The 26,709-nt window shown below is 43.1% G+C and overlaps 1 protein-coding gene across 2 annotated transcripts; it reads left to right on the forward strand.

Annotated features, from left to right (window-relative positions):
* The first annotated feature begins 1,914 nt into the window (after positions 1 to 1,914).
* Positions 1,915 to 23,155, forward strand: SFT2D2 (SFT2 domain containing 2). 2 transcript variants are annotated; one of them, XM_086394008.1, is made up of 8 exons: positions 1,915 to 2,032; positions 7,693 to 7,779; positions 8,031 to 8,116; positions 11,106 to 11,192; positions 13,563 to 13,598; positions 13,686 to 13,744; positions 15,615 to 15,644; positions 17,442 to 23,155. In XM_086394008.1, exons 1-6 carry the CDS (start codon positions 1,970 to 1,972, stop codon positions 13,738 to 13,740), a joined length of 414 nt encoding a protein of 137 aa, XP_086250134.1. In that variant the 5' UTR covers positions 1,915 to 1,969; the 3' UTR covers positions 13,741 to 13,744; positions 15,615 to 15,644; positions 17,442 to 23,155. The 2 variants fall into 2 exon arrangements, with proteins under 2 accessions (XP_086250134.1, XP_086250133.1); XM_086394007.1 differs by having other exon boundaries at positions 11,106 to 11,187.
* Positions 23,156 to 26,709: the final 3,554 nt, after the last annotated feature.

Below are 26,709 nucleotides of genomic sequence, written 5' to 3' on the forward strand. Positions count from 1 at the left end.
CCTTGTGGATTTCTTTTTTCTAAGCCTTTTTACACTTGAAATTAGTTTTCCAGACATTTCCCAGCAAGCAGTTTGAGATGTGAGACCATGTCCTGTCTATGCACCATCTGAAGGTAACATGGATTCTCTAACATAGAATCATTAGCACTGGAGTCTGGTTTCAGTACAACAAACCAAGGTGAAATGAAATATTTTCTGCCATATGGTGAGCAAGAAATGTCACAGCCATCAGTGATTTCAGGCCTCCAAATGTGAATGAAGGCTCCCAAAATGGAACACAATGCCTGCAAACCAGCAGATGCCACCAACACCCCACGCCCTCTCCCCCACCCCACACAGATTGCTGAGGAGCTGGGGGTGGGGGAATGCAAGAAGAAGCCATCTGCTACATCTGCCACCCCTTAGGGTGAACAAGAAATTAAGAAGGTAAACAATCTAGAAACAGGATTTGGCCCCATATAGTTGGCAGTGGCGGCTGAATGGCTTTAGTCGTGTCTGACTCTTTGTGACCCTATGGACTGTAGCCTGCCAGGCTCCTCTGTCCATGGGATTCTCCAGGCAAGAATACTGGAGTGGGTTGCCATGCCCTCCTCCAGGGGATCTTCCCAACCCAGGGATCAAATCGCATCTCTTATGTCTCCAGCACCTGTAGGCGATTTCTTTACCACTAGCGCCACCTGGAAAGCCCCCCAGATAGCTGAGAGAGAGAGAGAGAGAAAGAGAGAGAGAGAGAGAGAGAGATCAGTCACTCAGTCGTGTTCGACTCTTTGCGACCCCATGAATCGCAGCACGCCAGGCCTCCCTGTCCATCACCAACTCCCGGAGTTCACTCAGACTCACGTCCATCGAGTCAGTGATGCCATCCAGCCATCTCATCCTCTGTCGTCCCCTTCTCCTCTTGCCCCCAATCCCTCCCAGCATCAGAGTCTTTTCCAATGAGTCAACTCTTCGCATGAGGTGGCCAAAGTACTGAAGGTACATGTAAAAGGAATGAGTTCAGTGAGCCCAGAGGCTTGCATCTTCCCATACATAGAACACTAAATTTCTTAGCTTGACATCTGGCTTTCCTTACTACTTAACAATAATCTTTGATGTTCAGACTGCCTGCCCGCTTTGTTACAAACGTGTATATAGCCTGACTCCCTTTCCTGCCTCCTCAGAACAGTTTTCTCAGGGTTACTGAGACACTATTTCCCAGGCCCAGTCTTCCAGGCTCAGAGTCGTTAACATTCCCACGAAATAAAATAACTCTCTACTTTCAGGTTGTGACTAATTTTTTAGTCAACACCAAAAAACACAAAACAATCTAATATAGATTACACTCCCTCAAGCAAGTTCTACTCCTTTCTGCCAAAATCAGTCTTCTGGATGCATTTCCAGTTGGAATTACAGTAGTGTTTTTGTTAACTTTTCCATAAAGCTTATTAAATTTACTCCAGTTGGCCTCAAGTGATTTTTAAACAGCTGTTTACACTGTAACTAGGACATGAATGCAGATTCCTCACAGCATTTGTTTATAAGTTTGCACCCACACCAGAGGGAGTGTGGGGCAGAGGAACATGGGTTCCAGGCGTCAGTCTTGTTTTTGCAGTGTCTTTCATGTGCTAGGGACTCCGCGTTTGTTCACTGAACCTATGGAGGGCCCCCGGAAGGGAGGGCTGCCGCTTGCAGTGTGTAACGCAGCGCTGGACGCAGAACCGCGACTTCTCCTAGCTCGGCAGACCTTAAATCCAGCTCTTCCTGCCCACCCCGCCTTCCCAGACCAAAATCAGCCGGAGAAAGAGGGCGGGGCGTAGGCGGGCTGTGGGCGGTGGCCTCGCTGGGCGCCTGCGTGGGTCGGAGCCAGGTGGGCAAGTACCTGGGCGGGGCGCGCTGTGGTTGGCGACGGCTGGGGCAGCACCCGGAAGAACCTGCGACTTAGCCAGCGCAACAGGCGGCTGGAGGGGCAGCCGGGTGGACCCGTCCCGCCATGGACAAGCTGAAGAAGGTGCTGAGCGGGCAGGACTCTGAGGATCGGGGCGGCCTGTCTGAGGTGAGTGCACCTTGGCGCCCCACCCTCCTGCTCGCACTCACCTCCGCCCCGCGGCTGCTGCTCCCCTGCAGCGGTGGTAGGTCCGTCGGGGGCCTCGGAGAGCACCAAGCCCGCTCCCCAGCTCCGCCGGCTCTTGTTGCTGGCTGGTGAGAAAAGCATGCTGGACTTCTAGGGTTTCTTGGAAAGCAACTCTGCCTCTGCCCCTTTCTCCTCCCTCGCAGGCTCAAGACCTTCGCGTTCCCCTCACTGTCCACCCCAAGTGCCAGGGCCCAGGCACTCTGCATAGGGCGGTTGGCACCTGTTTACTTTTTTTGTGCTTCACCCTGTCAACCTTCCGCGCCCCATCCCCTCACAAAGGGAGGGCCACGCTGGAGCAAAACTGAGAAACATCTGCGAAAGGAAGGGTGGCCGTCGGCGACCCCGTTCCTGCTGGCCAGGGAAGAGGCTTTAGCGCCGAGCTAGGCTGAGGCCTCTGAGAACCCGGCGGAGGGAGTCTTCGTATAGATTGCCTGGGCTAGGCCCTGGTGAGGGTCCCTGCTCGATGCCCACTACGCGACGGGGCTTGTGGCCGCGCCCTGGTAGCCCCGGCTCGGTTTAAGTTGTGGGGTGTTATATGCCCACCCGACGTTTGTGTACACTGCTGCTGTAAATTGTCTCCAGGAAAACCGTGAATTCCTGGAGCTTTGGGACCACATCTTGTTTCTCTGCCGGCACGTAGGCGTCTTAGACTTCATCGACGCCCAAAACCTCTTGAGGCCGCCTGCTTGTGTGTTTAGCTTATTAGAAAGGTTTGGTCGAGCTGAAAAGTGGGCAGTATTACCCACTATGTTCTAGAGCTACACAGTATGTTTATTGCCTATTTCAAATGCTTTGAGCTTTTGTTATTTTTTTTTCCTTTGTAGATGACAAAATAACATTTCTCTTTATTCTTTTTTGTATTCCATGGGCTTTGGTTTCCTCAATTATAAAAAGAAGCCGTTGCACAAGATAATATAGCTTCTTTCAACTCTGTACCTAAGTTTTTCCTCAGATTTTCATCAGTGTCTTTAGTGGTTATCTCAGCATGCTGCTTTCAACTGGTTTTGCAGTTGCTGATTTTATGTTGAGTGACCCTGATACCTCCACCCCTCCTTGAAATCTCAGAACCCTAAAATTTGCTGTCTGAATCTTCACCTTGAAGAAGTAACACTATAGATGTTGAGTGTTATAGGAATTGGGGTTTAACATTTTTTGAACAGTTCATAGCAGCCTCTGGCTTCTTTTAAATCGATTGCCTTTATTAATTGGTCAAGGCTCAGAAGTAATTTCATTAGTTCCTGTTCTTGATTTCTGGCTTCTAATATGAACCCTTAAGCCCAACCTCAGACTAGGCCTAAGAAAATTTAGATGGTTGACAGTCATGCTTATCTTAAGTTTTTGCTGCACAGACTGTCAATAAAGTTTTAAAGCAGCTGGGGTTCAAAAGGGAGATGTTTTCTTTTCCTGAGAATTCTTGGGGGGACAGTGGGAATTATGCAGTTATTTTGATTTGGAAAACCACCATGAAGTGGTAGACAGACCCTCAAGAGTGAATGATGGTAGTACAGATTGAAAATATAAATGCTGAGTTTGTTTTTACCTAAGATAGTGAATACCTATGTTGGATACAATGAAGGGCTTTAAAGAGTTGTAAGCTCAGGCATGTAAAGTCTGTTTTAGGAAGACGAGGTGCTTCTCTCTTGTTCTAAAACACTGCTGTCAGTTTCCTCTTTCTTGAGTGTGAGATTCCTGATTACATACATCACTGTGTGGTACTTTCTGAGTCCCCACTCCCAGGAAGCATTTTGCATCTAGCTGAATCACTCTCAGGGTTGCTTTTGGCTTAGTTTTTACTTATTAGGTCCAGGCCGCCTTGAAAATGTTGGTCCTGACTTGTCTCACATTTCCTATGCTTTTAAGGCTTAAGAATGCTGGTGAAATTTCTCTGTGTGTGTGTGTGTGTGTGTGTGTGTGTGTGAAGTTAGACTTGGTGACCTTAAAGTCTCTTTTAGTTCACTTCAGTCGCTCAGTCGTGTCCAACTCTTTGTGACCCCATGAACCGCAGCATGCCAGGCCTCCCTGTCCATCACCAACTCACGAAGTCCACCCAAACCCATGTGCATTGAGTTGGTGATGCCATCCAACCATCTTATCCTCTGCTGTCCCCTTCTCTTCCTGCCCTTAATCTTTTCCAGTATCAGGGTCTTTTCCAATGAGTCAGCTCTTCGCATCAGGTGGCCAAAGTACTGGAGTTTCAGCTTCAGCATCAGTCCTTCCAATGAACACCCAGGACTGATCTCCTTTAGGATGGACTGATTGGATCTCCTTGCAGTCTAAGGGACTCTCAAGAGTCTTCTCCAACACCACACACAGTTCAAAAGCATCAGTTCCTTCGGCACTCAGCTTTCTTTATAGTCCTACTCTCACATCCATACATGACCACTGGAAAAGCCGTAGTCTTGACTAGATGGACCTTTGTTGGCAAAGTAATGTCTCTGCTTTTTAATAAGCTCTCTAGGTTGGTCATAACTTTCCTTCCAAGGAGTAAGCGTCTTTTAACTTCATGGCTGCAGTCACCATCTGCAGTGATTTTGGAGCCCAGAAAAATAAAGTCAGCCACTGTTTCCACTGTTTTGCCATCTATTTGCCATGCAGTGATGGGACCGGATGCCATGATCTTCGTTTTCTGAATGTTGAGCTTTAAGCCAACTTTTTCACTCTCCTCGTTCACTTTCATCAAGAGGCTTTTTAGTTCTTCATTTTCTGCAGTAAGAGTGGTGTCATCTGCATATTGAGGTTATTGATATTTCTTCCGGCAATCTTGATTCCAGCTTGTGCTTCCTCTAGCCCAGCGTTTCTCATGATGTACTCTGCATATAAGTAAAATAAGCAGGGTGACAATATACAGCCTTGATGTACTCCTTTTCCTATTTGGAACTAGTCTGTTGTTCCATGTCCAGTTCTAGCTGTTGCTTCCTGACCTGCATACAGGTTTTTCAAGAGTTTACATTCAATTATAAAAGCTGTCAGATGTCACCAGAAATGAGTGCTTAAAAAAAAATGTCATTCTTTTAATGCAAACAATAGAAGTATGATTAGTTCTGTTTCTCCTATACATGAAACTGCAGAATTATAAAACTTGCCTGGTAATGTCTAGTCACAGATGGCTTCTTGATGAGTTTTCTAACTGATAACCTGGTCTTCATAAATCCAACTTCAACCTTTATTTTCTGTGGGCTTTCTGAAAATAGAGGCTTTGCGTTTTCTCTACAGGATTGTAGGGACGAGGAAGGTCTGAATGGTACCTGGTTTGAAAGCACAGGAATGAAGCAGTGTTCCTTTCTCACCTTCTTCTAGTTACCAGTCCTGTTTTCCTGAATGATTATCAGTTTTTCTTATTTTGGCAAGAGCCCCTCTTCTCTCCACATCCTAGAGTCAAAGGGACCTTTGTGCATAACTACCAGTCAGACAGCCTGGGAGCTGTTTGCCTACAGCTTCTATCCAGGTGCTATTCCAACTACTCTAATTTCCAAAAAGTGCACTAGCAGTTTCTAGAAACCATGAATTTAGGGAGTTATTTTGCATCCACACGGTTGATCTTCACAAATAGACAAAAAGAAGTGTTTCGTTTTCGCTGGGTCTAGTTGGAAGTGGAACAACAGCAACAGCTTCCTCTGGCCTGTGACCAAGCACGGGTGTGAAAGAACCTGCCATTACATGGATGAAAAATTATGGCCCCTCCCCCATTTTGCCAAATAGGGTGACATCTGGATGGTAGTCAGCTTGAGAGACGTGTAGAACCAACGCGTTACTTTCCTTTCTGAAGGCAGAAACCAGAACTGCTTCCTATAACAAATGATTTTAATTTTTACAAGAGCTGGCATCTCATCATCCTTTTGAAACTATTGTGGCTTATCTTCTTTAAAAAACAGATGACTCTTAAAATGTCTCTAGATGCCAAGCAATCCTATCCAATCTCGCTACCACACTTTTTTTTTTCCTTCTCACGGAGCTCTGTTCCTTTTTCCACCTTGACAAGCACCTTCTTTGGTGCTTGCATGAGTAGCAAGAGTGGTAGCTTTTGATTTTTTTCCTCTGTCCTTGGTAGGAGGTTGAAAAAGGGTCTAACCTGATTTTCTGGGATGCCAGTAAAGCCTGGTAACAGAGCATCACAAGGCTCATTTCGGGGGAGAGTGTGGAATCAGGTGGCTCTGCTGTCAGCTCCTGACTCCTGCTCCCCTTGCACGTCACCATCTCTGATCATGCTGTTCGTGCATTCTGTGGCCGTGTGTGTCTGCAGGGGCTCTTTGTGTGTTTGTGTACGTGTGTGTGTGTGAAGGGGTTTGCAGTGTCATGAGCCCACTTTCAATATGTGTGAATAGATGGGACAGGAGAGCCCCTTTTGATAAGCTGCCCTAAATACTTTGCTTGTGAGTGGAGAGGAAGCCATGCTGTAGCAAACTTGCCATGCCTGGGGGAGCCTCTGGTCCTGTTCTTCTGGCTTCTGGTTTGACAGGAAGTTTGGAGACAGGGTTGGGAACAGGCTCCTAAGCTGGGAGCAGTCCAGGCGGTGCCCATCTGGTGACTTCCGCAGCCTCTACCACGCTGCCTTCTTCCATTAGGTAATGGGATGTGGAGTCTGTAAGCTCTTCCCACATGGCCTGGTGGAGACTGTGCTGTCCACCTGAGGCGAGGCCTGGGTGAATGAATATACGTGGGGCCTGGCTGCCCTGCCTCAGCTGGGCCGGAGGAAAGGCCTTTGGTCTCCCTGGCAGCTACCTGTGCAACTTGGAACAGCTGTGGCCAGTGCATGAGGTGAACAGGCCTCATGTCTCTGGTGCAGACACCTGACTGTCATCTTTGACATGGGGAAAAATAGCCTCAAGAGCTACTCATAGGCTCCCTTGTTTTAGCAGAGCTTTTCTGGAAATCTTGGCCCCTTCTGAACTTTGCTCTTGGGAAGGATCAATCGTGATGGCAGAGAGGGATGAGTAGGACAGTCATTAATTAACTAGGATCCGTCTCACATGAGGGTGGCTTGGCTGATGCCAACACCCTGAAGAACAGTTTCTACCAAGAGTAAATAGACTTGGATAGGAATCCTGATTAGGGTGAGAGTCAGACTCCTCCTGGGTCCTGGAAGGGCCAGCAAAAGCAGTGAGTGACAAAACTTGACTGGTTGAATTAGGAGATGGTGCCCCATGGACCCCACTGCCTGAGTGCCACCCCTGTCTCTTCCCCTTTTCCTGGGCCTCTACAGGCAGAGCTCATGCCTTTCCAGGTGTCCTCATCATGTCTGGGCTGCCGTAAGGGCTCAGGCTACTCTAGGATCTTCTGCAGTCTTGCCTTTCTGTTTGTGAAGTGCATTGTGCTTAAGGCAGAGAGTTTTCACCTCTGCAGATATTCAGCCAGAAGTTGGTAGCCTCTAATTAGCTACAGGAGACGAGATTCATGGGATGGATAAGGAGCTGGATTCAGTGACTCATGAGGGCTGTTGTAGACATGACCAATTAGGAGTCCGTGTTCCTGCCTTCCTCAGTACAAATTCTAAATTTAATTATGTGTATCCTTTGTTTTGGTGATTAAATATGCATACACATGTATGTAATTAGTTTTTTTATTTTATTTTTTAACTATTTTAGGTTGTTGAGGCAACTTCATTAAGCTCGGGCACCAGAATAAAAGGCTTCATTGCCTGTTTTGCTGCAGGAATTCTCTGCTCACTTCTGGTAAGACCTCTCTCCCCTCCTCCAGTCTTTCCCGCTGCCTGCCTTCTCTCCTCTTTGTACTTTCATCAACCCCCTTTTCTCTTTTATTTTTCACTGAAATGCATGGATAAGAGGAGGGGGAGGTAGGTAACAGGGGTGGAGAGGGAGCTGAGGGGTGCGGGGAGGGAACAGGTTCCTCTGTGAACTCCTGGTTCTGTGGCTGTGGTAGAAGGGGTTCCTCATGTGCAAATGCCCTGTGTCTTGTCTTACAGGGAACTCTATTGCTCTGGGTGCCCAGGAAGGGACTATATCTGTTCGCAGTGTTTTATACCTTTGGTAACATCGCATCTCTTGGGAGGTAACAGTTTTGTTTTTTTTTAAATCTAACCTTAGCCAATTATTAGATGGGGAAATGGATGTAGATTGTGTTTAGAGGGAGGTGAAGGAGAATGCTTCAGTAATTATAAGGATTTGGAGAGTAAAGAAGTCATTAAAACACATCACTTTTATATCCTACCACTTCTGTATATACATATGTATTTTTAACTTCAGCATGTATTTATATCTTAATTCATCTTTGAAGTACCCCCGGGAGGAGGCAAGAACCACTTGTAAAAATTACCACTGTAATTTTACATGGCGCAGAGCAGTTGAATGACTTCTTCAAGATTTACAACTCCACCATCTCCAACACCGCCTTCTCCATTGCTCTCGTCTTACTGCTCTGCTCCTCGCTGAGTGACTTACATGCTCCCACCTTGTGCTGCGCTCAGCAGATTCACAGACAAACAGGGTTTGGATCCTTACTGGTTGGCCAGGCAGACAGACATACAGGACATGGAGAGAGGGATGCCTGGGAGAGGGGCAGGTGGGCTGAGCTGATCTGACCCGACTTGGGGACCCAAGAGGACTTTCTGTGGAGAAGGTGCTATTTGAGCTGCTCAGAGCTCTGGCATCTGTCACTGCTCCTCTGAAGACTGTGTGAGTTTCCTGTTGGGCTTCCCTGCCTCTTTTATGGACCCCTCGCCGGGCCATTTCCCACAGGACTGTGGAGTCACTCCTTTTGTAGCCCACCTTGCCCCCTTAGTGGCCCCCCCATTCCCTCTCATCAGGTGAAATCCAAACCCCTCAGCATGCATGTGGGGCAGACCCTTCCAGCCCTCCTCCTCAACCAGGCTCAACTTGCATTTCCCCCAAACGTTTTTGTTCTTTGCTGGGACTATTCTCTGCCTGGGGTCCTGGCCCTTGTGCGCCCCATATTTGACGGGTACTTGCTTATTTGTCAGTACCTGACTCAAAAGTCACCTCTTCTATGAAACTTCTCTTAGTTCCATTTTCCCCTTCAGAATCACGGACCTCCTCCTTTAAAATGGGCTCTGTCTATCCCATATATATTTATGTGACAACACAGATAGCGTTTTATTACACTGACTTGTTGCAGGCGTGTAAACCACTTGACATGGGCTGCACTTCTGTCTTACTTGTCTCTACATGTCCCCCAATGTAGGTCTTTTTCTGGCTGGAAATGCTAACCAAATGATTAAGTATAATGCACTGGACACCTTCCTGAAGCTTCGTTTATTAATTCTTATGATAGTATAATGCTGGACCTTGGAGATGTCTAATCTGGCTCTAAAGCTCTCTCAAAGACTAACTTTTGGGGAGTTTTGCTTTGGGTAGGCAGCACAGGTTATAATGTAGAGTCTAGATTGAGCAGAAATATATAGGTGTGTTAGTCCAAAAGACCTATTTAACAAATCCTAATGGAACTGACCCTTCATGGCATTGCTTGGGGAGATAATAAAGGGAGTGAATTATTTCAGCATGTGTCTAGGAGTTTGTGATTTTACCTGTAATCTTTTATATTTTTATATATGTGCTGCATTTAATTTTGAAAGCTGCCTTTGGCTCTTGCTTCTTGTTCAGTGTAGGCTTAAGAGTGCACTCAGCTCAAACACTTGACCTGGCAGCCTTGAATTCAAGTGGAAACTTAATGGCACTTCAAAGAGAGGTAGATTTATTTAGCTTTTTTTTTTTTTTTTTAATAGAACACTTAGTAGCTCATGTCATCTGCTGGTTGGCTGTGTTAAACACTGACTATAACCAGCTACTCCTGGAGCGATGCTTCTTGTGGCATTTCTGTCAGAGGAGTTGGGAAGCATGACTTACAGCTGGCCCTGGCTCTTGCTGTGTTAGGCATGTCTGATTCATTTGTATTTACTCTTTCTTATTAGCCACCTCCGGAGACGGCAATGGCACCCCACTCCAGTACTCTTGCCTGGAAAATCCCATGGATGGAGGAGCCCGGTGGGCTTCCGTCTATGGGGTCACACAGAGTCAGACACGACTGAAGCGACTTAGCAGCAGCAGCAGCATTAGCCACCTCTCAAATTTCATCCCTGCAGAAGACATGCTGAACCTGTCCTTTGGAGCTTGGTAATCCAATAGATGTGGGCTGGAATGCCAGCTTGTTTAAATGCCTAGCTGTGTGATCTTGGATAAGTAAATTAACCTTTCTGAACTTCATTTTCTCAACTCCAAAATAAGCGTAATGATACCTAACTGCCAGAGTAGTTGAGAGGATGAAATGGAATCATGTATGTGATATCTGCTGCTGCTGCTGCTGCTAAATCGCTTGAGTCCTGTCCGACTCTGTGCGACCCCATGGACTGCAGCCTACCAGGCTCCCCCGTCCCTGGGATTCTCCAGGCAAGAACACTGGAGTGGGTTGCCATTTCCTTCTCCAATGCGTGAAAGGGAAGTTGCTAGCATTTAGCAAATAGTCCATACATCATGGATGCTACTAGTATCATCATTAGAATTATTCTCTGGAGATTATGAAAGAAAATGGAATTCTCTACTTATTAACATAAACTGCCTAAGCCTGTAAGATATGTTTTTTCTTTTTTCAATTTCCTGAGTCTTTTTGTCTCCATGGGTAGGTTGTTAAGCAGGCCAAGGTAGCACCTGTGAGAGAGGGGTCCTCTAGCCTAGTGGTTTTGGAGGTTGTTCTGGAGTCAGGCCTACATGCATCTGCAGCCTCCCTGTACCATTTTCTAGTTGGATGGCCTTGGATAAGTAAGAAGTACTTCTGGATTTAAGTTTCTTCACCTGCAAAATAAGTATGGTAACTGTTCTGTGATCACTTCATAAACTGTTAATGGATTGAGTAAGAATAAGGCACAAAGGCCCTGAGCACAGCACCTGGCCCAGAGCTTTCCGAGTGCCCGCCACTGTTCCCACTCGCATTGCCACAGGTGAGCTGCAGCGGGCGATGAGGCGGCACCTTGGTGTCCCCAGTGTGGTTTTGTTCCAGTCTGAACGGCTTGTCTGTGTTTGCTTCTTAGCACTGTCTTCCTCATGGGACCAATGACACAGCTGAAGCGAATGTTTGAGCCTACGCGTTTGATTGCAACTGTCTTGGTGCTGGTAAGGTCTGCCTGTCAGGTAACAGAAGTTACCTGTTTAATTATTATTATTATTTTTAAAAATTTTTTATTTTATTTTTTAACTTTACAATATTGTATTGGTTTTGCCGTATATCAACAGGAATCTGCCACAGGTATACACGTGTTTCCCATCCTGAACCCTCTTCCCTCTTCCCTCCCCGTACCATCCCTGTGGGTCGTCTCAGTGCACTAGCCCCAAGCATCCAGTATCATGCATCAAACCTGGACTGGCAGCTCGTTTCATATATGATGTTATACATGTTTCAATGCCATTCTCCCAAATCATCGCTCCCTCTCCCTCTCCCACAGAGTCCAAAAGACTGTTCTATACATCAGTGTCTCTTTTGCTGTCTCGTATACAAGGTTATTGTTACCATCTTTCTAAATTCCATATATATATGTTAGTGTACTGTATTGGTGTTTTTCTTTCTGGCTTACTTCACTCTGGATAGAGTTTTTGTTTCTGCTGTTTGGAGTTTTTTTCCTCTTAAATCTATAGACTTCTACCCTTTTCTCTTTCATCTTCAGTTACCACCCAGTGTCTGCACCCGCTGTGGCAGAAGGGGGTATCCCTTTTTTAAAATTTATTTTTATTTATTTATTTGGTGTGCTGGGTCTTAGTTGTGGCATGCAGGATCTAGTTCCCCCATGAGGGATCGAACCTGGGCCCCTTGCGTTGGGGGTGAGGAGTCTTAACCACAGGACTACCAGGGAAGCCCCAGGAGCATTCTTTATTTAATAATTTTTCTCTTCCCTTTGACTTGTGTTTTAGTTGGTATTAAGGTATTGCCAGTTCTATAAAGACCTCCCAGAAGGTGTTGCTTGTCAATTTAGCCAAACTCATGTGGTAAAAGGCTTCCCAGGTGGCGCTTGGAGTAAAGAACCTGCCTGCCAATGCAGGAGACATGAGACGTGAGTTTGATCCCTGGGTTGGGAAGATCCCCTGGAGGAGGACATGGCAACCCACTCCAGTATTCTTACCTGGGGAATCCCATGGACAGAGGAGCCTGGCAGGCTACAGCCCATAGAGTCACAAAGAGTCAGACTTGACTGAAGTGACAGCACGCATGCAGGCATGTGGTAATAAGAGAGCTGTGACATCCTTCTGGTAACGGGTGATGCCACATACAAGCAGAGCTTGGAGGGCATTACTCAGGAATACAGGGTTCATTCTCTAGAGTGGGTATCCAGTCTAACATGGTCTCTTTTTCTCCTTGTCATTATCTGACTTTGGAATCCTGTTTGTTTTTGTCAGTTTTCCTGTGGTGGGTCTGGTCTCCCTCTGGCTCAGCACCCCCGTTCCCTGCTGGTCACCACAGTGCCTTAAGTCTTGTCCTGTCTTTCTGTCCCTAATGGGGAATGCCTCTCTCTTCCTTGGGCCATTTCGTTCCCTTGGACCATCCCATCATTCCAGACCATATTCTCTGGACTTCTGTTATAATTACCAGTATTACAGTATTGTAACTTGATCCATATACTTCTGTTTTTAGTTTTGTGTACATCTCATTTGTTCAGATAGGTAAAAGTCCATTGCAACTATTTTGTGTTCTTTGAGAGCATTGGGTACAATGCTGGACACCAGTTTATTTCCATCGTATTTATTTAGCAATTACTGATACAGCAGGGTAGAGAGGACAAGCGTGACTGACAGCTGGATTAATTGTTGTTGGCCAGCCCTGGAGGTAGATGAGCTGGAGAAGTCTCTTGCAGAAAGAACTTTCTAAGAAAGGATGCAGTGCTGAGGGGAAGGCGTGGGAGTCCCTGGCAGTCCAGTGGTTAGGACTTTGTGCTTTCACTCTCATGGCTTGAGTCCAGTCCCTGGTCAGGGAACTAAGATCCCACAAGCTGTGTGGCGCAGCCAGAAAAAAAGACTAGAAAGGACTCGGGGAAAGTGTTAGGCGTAAACAGATACAAACAGATAACTGACTCATGGGCTCTGAGAGTGCCATCTCATGTTAAACTTTGTCCTTTCTACTCCAGAGACTATAAAGAAGTGTGTGTTAAACCTACTTTCGCACATTTGAATGGAAAGATGGATGGATGGGTAGACCAGAAATGTGCTTGTATTTGCTGGACAGAGATTTTGAGAAGATTTGAAAGTAGAAGAGGATCCTCCTTTTCTTTTTAATCTACATGAATCCTTATTGACAGTTTCATTTGTACTGTTCCGCCAAAACATGGGTTCTGAGGTAGCTTAGATGCTTTGAAATAATGGATGCATTTGGTTGCTGTGATAATCACAGAATCTGATTACCGCAGTTTGATGTGCTGTTGTAAGTTTGTCAAGAACGACAGTTTTTCCCCTCCCTGTTGTCATTGTCACTATATTAATTAACGTTTCCATTCTCTCTCTAGTTGTGTTTTGCACTTACCCTGTGTTCTGCCTTTTGGGTAAGTGTTTCTTTTAGTTTTCCGTAACCATTTTGGTGTGTGCCTCTTGTCGTACACATTCCTGTAACCGAATCATTTTTCTTCCAGTGGCACAACAAAGGGCTTGCTCTCATCTTCTGCATTTTGCAGTCTCTGGCCCTGACGTGGTAAGTAACCTTTTCAGCCGTCCGCTCCCACATCAGTCTCTGACTCATGCAGCTGACGGAGATAAAATCCCACATGATTTGGGTAGGAGGATTAGGAAAACAGAAGCTTTTCAATTTAAAAATCCTTAATGATGCAAGTCAAGTACACTGTCGAGCCAAAACCTGTCAACTCAGCGCACTGCCAATAGGTGGCATTAGTGGTCTTGAGTGGTCATGGGAGGCTGTTTGCCCACTGCGGCATTTTTGCTGGGCTCAGGGTTGATTTTGAGATGTTGCTAGCATTATTCAACCATTCACGTCCGGTAAGGACAAGGACAATGAAGTATTGTAGGGGCTGGTAAAAAGAGGCTTGTGAGTCAAATAGACATTAAAGAAAAGGGAAACTGGCAAAAAAAATCATGAGTGTTATATTTATGGTTGGATGAATCATTTAACAGAAGGACAAAAAGTGTCACTGTCCAGAAACAGTGACTGATGAAATGGAAAACCGTGTGGCTGTGGGCTGTAGCATGACCAGAGAATGGTGGCCCAGAGCCCAAGCATAGAGAAAGGACCACTGGAGACATTCAAAACCATGGATGGTGCTGTAGGTTCATGGACATTTCACACCTGCCCAGGCACATATGGAGACAACAGCTCCTGAGACATTTCCGTAATATGTCCACAGTTTATCAAAGGATGATGTCTGCCAGGACAGTTTCATAAAAATGTGACTAGATCTACTTTGGGAAAAAAATGTTGGCTCTAATGCAAAGAAAGGAGGACTGAAAGCTTTAAAACTTCCAGGGATCAAGTATAGTCTTATTGGATAGAATTCAATCTTGAGACTGCGTGCTTAACATCCATTCTTCCTTTTAGTAATTTTGGACTTTTGAATAAATGTACTTTCAAAATTCCCTTTGGAATTTACTCTGTTCCAAGTAAGTGAGCTTCTGTACATGGTGAGTGTCAGATTCAGAGAAGGATGGCCTGATTTTAATATGACACATACAGTGTGTTAATGTATTGAAAGCGCCTGGTGTAATGGCTTATGTTTATATTTTTGTTTTTTTTTCTGGAGGCAGAAATCAGTCCTCACATGCCCATGCCTTTCTTTGCTTATCGACTGATTATGAAGCCAGTTTTTAAAGGTTTAGCATTCATATGGGCAGAAGCAAATGGCCCTGTTACAATGCTGATGTGTTTCAACTATATGCGCCTTCTTAGGGCTGATTGACTTCCAGCCTGCCTGACACCCAGGCCTGGTCTTTTAGGGTGTGGCCAGCTTCCTCCCTGTGTGGTTCCCTCCTGGGGAAGGGGCTGAGTTAACTGAGACCACCAAGAAATCTGTGGGCTTGGGTTCTTAAAGAATCATAGTTTAAAAAAAAAAAGAGTCATAGCTTGCTTATACTTTCATCCATAGAGCAGTTGGTAGTGTGTTTCCCCACCTTTACCTATTCTCTTTTCACTTCTTTTACAATTAATAGGCACAGACCAGAAAATTTGTCCTAGTTGGGTAGAAGGTACATTCTGTTGAGGATTTGTAAAATATTAGGGGACAACTGATCTGGATCTTATTTAGTGTTCCTTAAGAATAGGGCTTCTAGGATATCTGGAATCTGTATGTTGTAGGTGATGTTGCTGGCTCATTTGGTTAAAGATTAACCCCGTGAGGCTGAGGTGACAATTACCACCACATGGGCCTTTTGCCCTCCAACTTTGATTACAGATAATACTTGCTTCCTTGTTATACACATGACAGTGTGTGTGTGTGTGCTTGTGTGTGTGTTCATGCACCCTCCACACATTGCAGATGCTCAGAAGCCCAGTTCACTCTGTAACCTTCCACTCGCTTCATCTGACTAGATCTTTTGTTTGTTTTTCATTGTAGGTACAGTCTTTCCTACATACCATTTGCAAGGTAAGACTGACTCTCCTTAGGACTGTAACATCAAGTATTTGGGGATGAGGATATGTTTGCACAGGTCCTTTTAGTTTAGGGTGGTTTTATAGAGCTCATGCTATTATATGGTTACGAAAAATCCTTGAGACAAATAGGCAGATGTTATACATCTGTTTTATGATTTTATACATTTGTAAGCTGAGGCTCATCCCCAGCCCCACCTATAATACAACCAGTGATGGTCATTGACCCAGGTCTACCAATTCCTGATGCTGGGAACATTCTGCTGTGATAGATAGATAGATAGATGGATTCCTTATCGCTTTTTTAACCTGTAACTTTGTGGATATTTTCTTAAAGGTGATTATCACCTTAATAATCACTGAGCAAAGCATGGAAGGTTCATGCTTGTTTTCTTGCCCTATCCCACTGATGGAACATTTCAGAAAAGAATTCATAAAGGGAAGTAAGCAGGGCCAGAACTCTGGAGGACTGCAGTTTTCTAATGAAAGCAGTATGACCTTGGGCAACTCACTTGGCCCCACCTTGGCCTGAAAGGACTCATGATAACTAAGAATAGTTTCACCCCTTCTCACTTTGAGCTTCTGACCTCAAGACCTCCTTAAATTAGCACTTTCAGTGATCTCTATCTCTGACTCTGTTCTCATGTCACTCTTTAATGTCCATTCTTTTATAACCTGTGAACTAAAAAGGGGCTTTTCCTTAACTGTGTTAAGGAAATGAGAAGTGTGGGAGAGCTGAGAATGAGGAAGAATAGGCTTAAGTTTCAACGCCTTCCAAGGCTGTGTCTGACAGTGACCAGAAGATGCTGGGGAGTGACTGATTAGACAGGAAGTTAACCAGCTCATTGTGTTAAAGGCTGTGTGAATGGACTTCCCAAGTCCTTTAATATGTTATGTATATTGTGAGCTGCCACGAAGGATCTTCGTCACAAAACACTTTCTCGTGGATCTGCTGACTTCAGTGTGGAGCGTATCTTAAGAAATGCAGTCCTAGAATTATCTTGATAGTAAAATACAGTGTCTTTTCATGTGAATGCGTTCTCTCATGCTCCCTCCCTCAGGTGACTGTAGCGTCCTTAGCACAAGAACACAGAGAATAGAGCTTGGGTGAGAAGTCTTAGATGTGGAGGTGGGATGGACATGCCTGCTTGGAGAGCATAGTAATTTGCTGAGCCCTCACTCTTTTCTTGCATGCTCTGCACTGAATTCCAAGGAGTAAGTGCCTGAGTTAGGGCTCATACAGCAGGGTCACAAGTGCTTAGTCCTCATAGAGAGCTCCATGTGCTAGGGAACTGCATGATGTCTCTTAACAAGTTTCTGCTGCCTACTTAGAAGGAAGAAAGGCCCTAGTGCTTATTTTATTTAATGTTTTTAGTGCATTCTGTGCTTCTGGTTGATATTAAAGTACACAGTTCTAATTTTTTGGTTTCAGAAAGTTTCTGCTTTCTTCCTATTTTTTCCTCTGATTGTCAAAATAGCTGTTGTTTATTAAATACCTCCTCTGTTCAGTGCATTAATCCCTGAACTGGTCAGTAGGATTGGTGGGAACATGTCCTTTTACAGGTGAGGAATTTGAAATTCAAGTAAGGCAAGTAACTTGCCCAGTATAACATTGCTAATAGATGTTGAAGCTGAAGTCGATGCCATGTAGGTCTGACCTCATAGTCTAGGTGCTTTCTGCTCTGCAGCATGCTACTCTGGGTGCCCAGGAAATCTCAAGGAGGGCCTTTACCACTTCCAGGAGGCTTTGGGGTGATGATCTCCTGTTTTTCTTTGTGTTTTTTTCTCCCAGGGACGCTGTAAAGAAGTGTTTTACTGTGTGTCTTGCATAACACAGCCAGTTTTGCAAAGCTCTGGAAAACACCGTGGATGGATGTGGGTGGACCGTGTTGTAAATATCTTCTAAACCTCTGTCTCAGAGACATGTGCCTTTGATCTTGCAAGCAACACGTGGCTTGCATTTTGAACCTTTGAGGATTGCTTCTGGAGGCAACTGTGTTCCCAAACCCAAGTGTCTGCCACATGATACAAGAAATGGTTCTGTATCTGACAGAGTGGAATCTTCCTCATACCTTTGGATGGTGTTCCACTGAGTTTTTATGGGTAAAAACCTTGTTAGCAGCAGCAGATAAGCCTTGGGAGCCAGTGATTCCCAGTTAGTGACAATGGCCCCATTGGATACAAAGGTGCAACAGGAAGGGATAGAGTTTGGGAATCAATGGGACTTTGTAGATTTGTCCCTCAGCGTGTCACGCCTGCCCCATACAACATGGATATACTTCTACTTTGGTGTCCAGGAACAAGCTGCCATCCTGACATTTGAACATGAGCCTGTGAAGAGCCTGGCTGTGGAATGAGGTAGAAAAGCACTTTCTGATGATGTGTGTTGTTTTTAAACCGGAACAGCTGTCTTCTGATTCCACACCTGTGAATGTATTTTCTTTCCCTTTTTTTTCTTTTATTGGAATATAGTTGCTTTACAGTGTTGGGTGGGAATGTATTTTCTAATGCTCATTGCATACTCTTCTTCTTGGGTTTTTATTTCTTTCTTTCTCCCTCCCCAACGTTTCTTTACTCTTGACCTCCTGGAACGAGATTGAAAGAGAACAAAGCTGCGGCAGTAAATACTAGTGTTTCCTTTTGGACAGGAGCCAGTAGGAGGTGGAAAACCATGCTGCTCTCTGCTGTGTTCCGCCCCCACCACCATTATTTGTAAATGTTTGCTTTTAAACCGATTTTATTTTCCATTCTCCCCTGGAATGGGGCCAGGGGAGAGTAGGTGGGAAGACAGAGCCCAACCCTGGAGCCAGCAGAAAGTAGGCACGCCCACCCAGTGACCTTTAAACAGTCCCAGTGTTTTGCACTGGAGTCTGTGCTGGAAACAGTGGGAGAAGACACCAGGGGCTGCAAAGTGGCCACATCACAGCCTGAAGCCTGATCACAGACAGACTGCTTTCGTGTCCCTGATTTTGTCTAGTACTGGTAAGAGCCTTGTGATGAAGCAGAGATTGTCAACCCACTTGGCAGGCCAAAAAAATCAAGGCTCAGAGAAGTTACTAACCCTAACCCAAAATCAGAGTTGATGGCAGAACTGAGTCCTGAGCCTGGGTGCCCCCACTTCAGTCCCCTTTGTAACCCGCATTTCTGGATGTGGCTCTGGTGATATCTCCTGTAACTATTTCCCCCGCTTTCATCAGCAAGCTTCTTCCTTTTCTGGCCCAGTCCTCTACATCGTTGTATCTTCTCCTGCTTAGTCTCCCTGTGGGAAGCTTTCTCCTGGATCTGTGGCCTCTTCATCAGTTCTTTTGTGCCCGTTTGCCCTTCCTTGCTGCATGACCATCAGAATGTCCTGTATTGATCATCAGAGCTCTTGGCATTGCAGGGCCTCCAAAGTCTCCTTCAAAGCCAGTCTATTTGTGTTTGCCTTTCTTGTCTTCTTCCAGGTCTGGCCTGTCCACTCAGGCTCTTGCTCTGGGAGCCTCCAAACCAAACGCAGTGTTCCACCTCTTGTCTCCTTGCTTGCTAATTGCTGAATTCTTTCTTCTGCTGTAGCTGAGACCTCAGACTGGCAAGACTTTTCTTCTGATCTGGGGAAGGTATGAACAGGCCTGATGGTGCCAGAGTGAGGAACCAGTGTTACTGGGTCCTTTCTAGGCTGTTGAGGGCATCCTGTCTTCTGCTGAGACCCCTAATATTCATTCAGCTAGAAGTGGAAAGTATATACCACTATCTGGGGTTACCTTAACATGCCAGGTGCTTCCAAGAGACTGCTCAGGTCTCAGAAGGACCCTGAATGGGGCCAGAAGGAAGTCAGGAGTCTTCATTGTTTCTTCTCTTTAAAGCTAATGTGAAACTAACCTGGTCTCACTGTGAGCTTCAACTAGCCTGGAGGCCACAGACAGCCACAGGATCTCTGGAGGCTACAGACAGCCACAGGGTCTCTGTGGCTGACCCCTCTGTACCTGTTTCAGAGGCTGGACTTGGACTTTGTGAGACATGAGGTTAAGGGGTCACCTGGCCTGTGTGATGTAGTGGTAGTTAATGTGGGCTATGAAGTTAAACAGGTCCGGGTGAGTTGTGGCTCAATCACATGCTAGTGTCAGGTTGAACAAGCTCCTTAACCTCTGGTCTTCATGTTGCTCATCTGTTTAAAAATAATGGGGATAATTGCTGCTGGATCATTGCAGGATGTCAATGAGAAATATGTCAAGTGCTTAGCAGGGGGCCCAGCATAGGTAAATATCTCAGTAAAAGGTGGGTATTATTATTTAAGCTTGACAATAATGGATGACCATTGAAGGTGACAGGGTGAATGTCTCTGGTCATTAATTTATCTAAAAAAATTTATTTTGTAGTATGTGTCTGGCACTATAGACATCACCATGCAACATCTCACTGAATATTCACAATAACTTTGCTAGGCTAGCAGTGTATGCTAGTCGCTGGGTTGTGTCTGGCTCTTTGCGACCCTACATACTGTAGCTCACCAGGCTTCTCTGTCCATAGGATATTCTAGGCAAGGATACTAGAGTGAGTTACCATAGACTAGCAGTCTTGTCTCTATTATTAGACAAGAAACAGCCTCGGAAAGGGTAAAGAGTCTGTACCAGATCTCACCGGCAGAGGACGCCAGTTCTTAGATAAAAGCTCCTACTTTGTCTACTCTTGAGTCCTGTGGCCAGTTTGCTCAGACAGGTCCATTCCAACACCTTAGCAGCTCGTGGGTGATCTTGCCTTCCAGGATCTTCCCAGACTCCTACATTTTTCTTTCTGCTGCCTTACCTTTTGGTTGGTTCCCTACTTGTTTTTGTCTGCCGGATTGTAGGTGCCCATTTCAAATGTACTGAAATCTGTTACCAAGCAACAGTGCCGGTTAAAAAGCAACCCCATGGATGAGACAAGGAGTGGAGAGTTAGGGCTTTAGATCCTGTGGCTGTTTCGTGGTCTGTTTCCCTGCTCCTCTGCCTTCTACCTTACCTGTTCATTGCTGGGTTAGATCTTTGCATTTTGGAATGAAGGGAGCCATTGAGGTGGCTCTTTTGTAGACAAGAAATGTGTTTGTTCAAGGCGGTGCTTCCAGCAGCTGGCTGGGAGGCTGGCCTGAACGCTCTTCCTTGGCTGTGTTGGTCTGTGACCACTGTGCTGGGAGCAGCACTGCTCTCCAGTCCTGGAGGCCTGGCTTCTTAGGTTTCCCCGCCCCTTAGAAACTGCTAGTCTGATTCTGGGCCAGCGTGTTTTCTAACTCATTGCCCCCCATCTCCGGTCTCAGAGTTCTTCGCTTTTGCCTGATGTGTTCAGGGTGGCCTCTGGCTCTCCAACTTCTCTGCATGGCTGTGCCCATGGCTATGGGCTGCTGAGACCTGGCCCAAGGTTTCCTCTTTCTTTTCCACAGACTGTCTTGTCTCTGGGAAGGAGCAAAACACATCTGGCTGAGCATTCTCATTGGCCTCATTATCAGTGCTTGGAGCTTCTGTGCATCACTCCTCTGTGGTGATTGTGGATTATCCACCTGAGTGCTACCCTAATCAGTATATGCTGAGAAGCAAGAAATATAATCATGAAATGCATCTAAAATTACTTTTGGATACTTCCATTAGGAAAGATAATTAAGAAGAGGGTCATACCTTAAAAAAAAATGGTGTGGGGGCACTGGTTTGGCTGCTTCTGCTTTTGGTATCTCCACAAGAGTGACACGTTACGACACACGTGATGAGACTTGGTGGAATGAATTAGAAAATAAAACTGCAGCCCTGTGACTTCAGTATTCTTTTTGTATGGGGTTGCCTATACAAGGCTTGTCTTCTCATCTCTTTCCTCAGATAACTTCTGACTAGAGTCGGCTACAGAATTACAGATACTTCAGAGTTCACAACCCATCCTTAAACTTCATTTTAAGCAAATAAAAACAACAAAATCAGTGTTTAAGGTTTATAAAGTCATTTTGCTAGATAGTAGGCATCATTCTTTTGATTTTAAAATCCAAGACTTAAGTTTTTAGATACGCAGTAGTTTCCTTGCAGTTAGCATTTTTAAAAAGTGAATAGACTCTACACCTGATGTGTAGCTGTTGAAAAGATTAACAAAAGAATTTACATTTAAAAGTCTACATTTTTTTTTAACCAATTTTTATTTTAAAAATTGGAAAGTTAAATCATGTGACTTTAACGTACCTTCTCATTTATAATTTTATGAAAGTCTGAGACCTTGAGGGTATTTTGGTCAAGTGAAGAGGAGAGTGCCATGCAGTGTAGTTGCCCAGTTTACTTGGGGTAAGGCATTTAGTTCTACTTTTCAGTTATCTAGTTCTACCCTGAATGCCTTGATAACACTCCTAAGGCCCTGGTACGCTTACGCTTTGCTGTTTTTGGCTCAAATTTCTGCCCCTTGGCTTCACAAAGCACTTCACAAAGCAGAGATCTCGCTGCAGAGCTTGTGAGCAGAGCCCAGGGACCATCAGTGCCTTTGTTGATGTAAACTGACAGAATAACATTATGTTCTTTTTTAGCTGGAGCTGATAAACTGATGATGAGCTTGAAAATATACAAAGCATTTTCTATAGATGGAATGAACTGAAAGCAGGGAAGAGTATCTTCACTAGGCAGAAGGAGCATGGCTATTTGAAGTGAAAGGTCAATCCATAGCATTGTAATAAACAATCCACAGCATCGTAATAACTACTACTATTGATGTGTATATTCAGAACAATATCACTACATTGTTTTAGTGGAGGGTAATTGCTACAGTGGTCATTACATTTAATAAATAGCACCAAAAAACAGACATAGCATAGGCAAAAATTCCCTGATATAAATGGCTGCCTAGATTTAATATCATTGTGGATCTGTCCGTGGGAGCCATCCTTTGAGACCAAATGGAGACTCAAACTGGGCAGAATGTTGCTTTCTGCCTGTTGAACTTCCAGACTGCACCTTAAGAGGTTAATGCACCTTAAGTGTGGATGAACCTTATACTTGTTTAGTGTCTTAAAGGAGAAACACAGTTGACATGCAATCTTGTGGTCTTAATGCTATGAAAAGTGCTTTCTTTGCCTTTTTCAATATATTTGCTTGACTTAGCCACTTTGAACAAGGAAAAACAATTAAAACCTGAACTATGATCTTTTGCTGCTTTGTACATTCTGATTGTGCAGTTGAGATGACGGATTTTTAAAAGCCCCTGGGGAGTTTATATGCCTACAGAACATTGTGCCTGTTCTAATATGATAAGCTTTTAAGACACTTTGTTAAACATTCAATTTTTATAATTGTATAGATACTCAGCTAATTTTGAATGCTGCTGATGGCATACCTAAATTTTTATGTCAAAAATATATTGTGTGTTGTTTTTCCTACCCTGAGATCCTATTTCATACAATGAATATTGTTTTCTTTTTACTAACTCCTTTCAAAGAGAAAGAATTTTACTGTTAAGCAAGCTGTTTTTCCCCCAAATATCACAAAACTTTTTTTTTCTCTAATAAATGAGAGCATTATGATCTTTAATAAATCTTGTGCTGTCTCTTATTCATGTTTGTTTTTCCAGGAGTCACTAAGCCAAATGAAGACTGCATGACTATGAGAAAAGACCATGTGTTTAAGATGAACCTTTAATGGTAGCACATGTCATAGGTACTTAAAGATGTGTTTTGAGATAAACTGATATGCTTATCCTTTTTTCAAATGACTTAGGATAAATACAGATCTAAGGACAGTTTTAAAGGTTTTGAAATGTAAGAAATTTCAAGTGGTTATTCTGGATTATTCCTGTATACCTAGCTAGTTTAGTTACTTTGTGGAAACCAGGTTGTCAAATTAATTCCTGTAAGGTTTTTAATAATAATATTTCCTTATTCTTTTAATGTCTGTAGCACTTATACAGACATTACACTTGTACAGACTTGTACAGACATTGAAAGAACTTGTCAGTTCTTTCATTGCTGATACTGATTATTTGTGTCTATATTGATCAGTCTAGCTTGAAGTTTATCAATTGTATTGATTGTTTCAAAAGACAACTCAGTTAAAAAGATTTGAACAGACATTTAACTTAAGAAAATATGTGACTAGCAAGCAAACACATCTAATAATAATATATCATCATTATATGAAGTTAATAAAAACAGGTAAAACTCAATCCTAGATTTTGAGGATGTATTCTTAAGTGGTAAAATTATAATGAAAGCAAGGAAGTTATTTGCATAAAAGTTTGGATAGTGATTGCTTTGAGAAGGATGGAGAGGTTAATGATTGAGAAGAAACAGAATGTGTAGGGAGACCCTGGGTGCTGATTGTATTTCTTGATCAAGTGGTCCTTACAGGGTGTTCATAAGTAAATCATCGCACTTTGTATTTTTCGTGTATGTGCTCTTTAAAAGAATATTTATTTTTTTGGCTGCACTGGATCTTAGTTGCAGCACACAGGTTCATCATTGCAGCATGCGGGTGGGATCTTCCATGGAAGTGCACAGGCTTCTCTCTAGGTGCACTGTGCTGGCTTCGTAGTTGAGGCACATGGGCTTCACGGCATGTGGGATCTTAGTTTCCCAGGCAGGGATTGAACCTGTGTCCCCTGCGTTGGAAGGTGGATTCTTAACCACTGGACCACCAGGGAAGCCCCTGCATGTGCACTTTTGTGATGTGTTGTATTTTATAATAAAAGAACCAGCTCCAGTTTCATTGGTTGTCTGTTTTCTATTTAATTAATTTCTTACATTTCTTCTTTCCTTTCTTATACTTACTTTGGGTTTATATTACTTTTCTGGCTTTTTCAAAGTTAAGACATTTAAATAGTTGACTTTAGATCTTTCTCGTAATATAATTTAATACTGTAAATTTCTCTTTAAAGATTATTTTAGCTACATCTCACAAATTTTGATATATTGTGTTTTCATTTTCAGTCCAATATATTTTTTATTTCTCTGATTTTTTTTCTTTGGTCCATTGGTTATATACAAGTGTGTTTAATATTCAGGTATTTGGGGATTTTCTTGATTTATAATTTAATTCTGTTGTAGTCAGAGAATATAGTCTACATTATCTTAATGTGTTTAAGTATATTGGGACTTGTTTTATGGCCCAGCATATAGTCTGTCTTGATGGATGTTCCATGTATATTTGAAAAGAATTGCATTTAGCACTGGTTGTGTGGAGTACTCTATAGGTACCAGGTCAAATTGGTTAATAGTATTATTTAAATTCTAACCTTACTAATTTTGCCTACTTATATAAATTGAGTGAGATGGTGTAAATTATAATTGAATTTAATTATCCATTCAATTAGCTTTTTAAAAATAGCTTATTTAAAGCATTAAAAAATAAAATAAAAAATGTGGAGAAACAAAATATGAGACAAAAATGTTTAGCTCAATGAATTATTACAGAATGATTGTCTAACTACCACCCAGGTCAAGAAATAGAACATTGCCATCACCCCAAAGTTCCCTTATGCTCCTTTCCAGGTATCATTTCCTATATCTCTCCTTCAAAAAGGGGACCAGTATTCCGATTTTATAGTGTCACTTCCTTGGTTTCTTCAGAGTTTTTTCTTTCAATTTTATTGAGATATAATTGACACAACAGCACTGTATAAGTTTAAGGCATATAGCATAATGACTTATATACATCTTGAATTGATTGCCACAATAAGTTAACATCTATAATCTCATATATATACAAAAAAAGAAAAAGAAAAATATTTTTTTTCCTTTGTGATGAGAACTTCTAGGATTTACTTTTCTTAACTTTCAGATATACAGAGTTTTAACTATAGTTATCGTGTTGTACATTATATCCCCAACACTTATTTATCTTCTAATTGGAATTTTGTAACTTTTACCCACCTTCATCCAATTTTCCCATCTTCCAATCCCTGTCTATAAATCTATAAATAGTAAGTATAAATCAGAATCTTTTTCTGAGTTTTATTTTTAAGATTCCACATATAAGTGAGATCATATGGTATTTGTCTTTTTCTGTCTGACTTCACTTATCCACCCATGCTGTCATAAATGGCAGGATTTCCTTTTTTATGGCTGCACAGTATTCCTGTGTTTGTGTTTCAGTATGATGTTGAATTTGGTTTCCTGGGGCTTTTTTTGTTTTGCTTGTTTTGAGCACTTCTGCATCAATGTTCATAAGGAATATTGGTCTCTAGTTTTTTTTAAATAGTATGTTTGGCATCATAGAATAATTTAGGAAGTCTTCCTTCCTCTTCAAGTTTTGGGAAAAGTCTGTGAAGGATTAGTTTTTCTTTAAATGTTTGGTAGAATTGTAGTGTCTGTATCATGTCCAGGGTTTTTCTTTGTGGGAATGTTTTTGATTACTGATTCAACATCCTTACTAGTTATAGGTCTATTCAGATTTTGTATTGGTTTGTGACTTAATCTTGGTAGACAAATACCAAGTGTTGTGTTTCTAGGAATGTGTTCATTTAAACTAGGTTATCCAATAATTGTTCATAGTACTCTCTTAATCCTTTTTATTTCTGTAGAATTGGTAGTAATGCTCCTACTTTCATATCTCATTTTAATATTTTGAGTTGTCTCTCTTTTTTTCATAGTTCATCTAACTAAAGATTTGTTGATCTTATTGATCTTTATTTGTTGTTGATCTTTTGTCAGTCTTTTGTAGATCTATTGACCTGTTTTTGTTTCATTGATTTTTTTCTATTGTTTTTCTATTCTCTGTTTATCTCTGCTTTAACCTTTATTATATTAAGTTTACTTTATTACTTTACTACTAGCTAGCTTTGAGTTTAGTTCTTTTTTTCCCTAGTTCTTAAGTTGTAAAGTTAGGCTGTTGGTTTTAGATCTTTTTCATTTTTTAATGTCAGCGTTTATATAGCTATATATTTCCTCCAGGATTGCCTTTGCTGCATCCCATAAGTTTTGGTATGTTGTGTTTTCATTTTTGTTCAACTATTTTCTTTCTTTTTAAAAAAATGTTTTTAATTAGAGGATAATTGCTTTACAATACTGTGTTGGTTTCTGCCATATAGCAACATGAATCAGCCATAGGTATACATACGTCCCCTTCCTCTTGAACCTTCCTCCTACCTCCCTC

The sequence above is a fragment of the Bos grunniens genome, chromosome 3 (genome assembly GCF_055505025.1).
Source record: "Bos grunniens cultivar Pamir isolate PY7600 chromosome 3, Bosgru_T2T1.0, whole genome shotgun sequence".
In the NCBI taxonomy this organism is placed as follows: Eukaryota; Metazoa; Chordata; class Mammalia; order Artiodactyla; family Bovidae; genus Bos; species Bos grunniens.

Coding starts and splice junctions, on each gene's coding strand:
- SFT2D2 (XM_086394007.1), top strand. CDS start 1,970: ATGGACAAGCTGAAGAAGGTGCTGAGCGGGCAGGACTCTGAGGATCGG. Junction 2,033..7,692: donor ATCGGGGCGGCCTGTCTGAG/GTGAGTGCACCT, acceptor TAACTATTTTAG/GTTGTTGAGGCAACTTCATT. Junction 11,188..13,562: donor TTGCAACTGTCTTGGTGCTG/GTAAGGTCTGCC, acceptor TTCTCTCTCTAG/TTGTGTTTTGCACTTACCCT.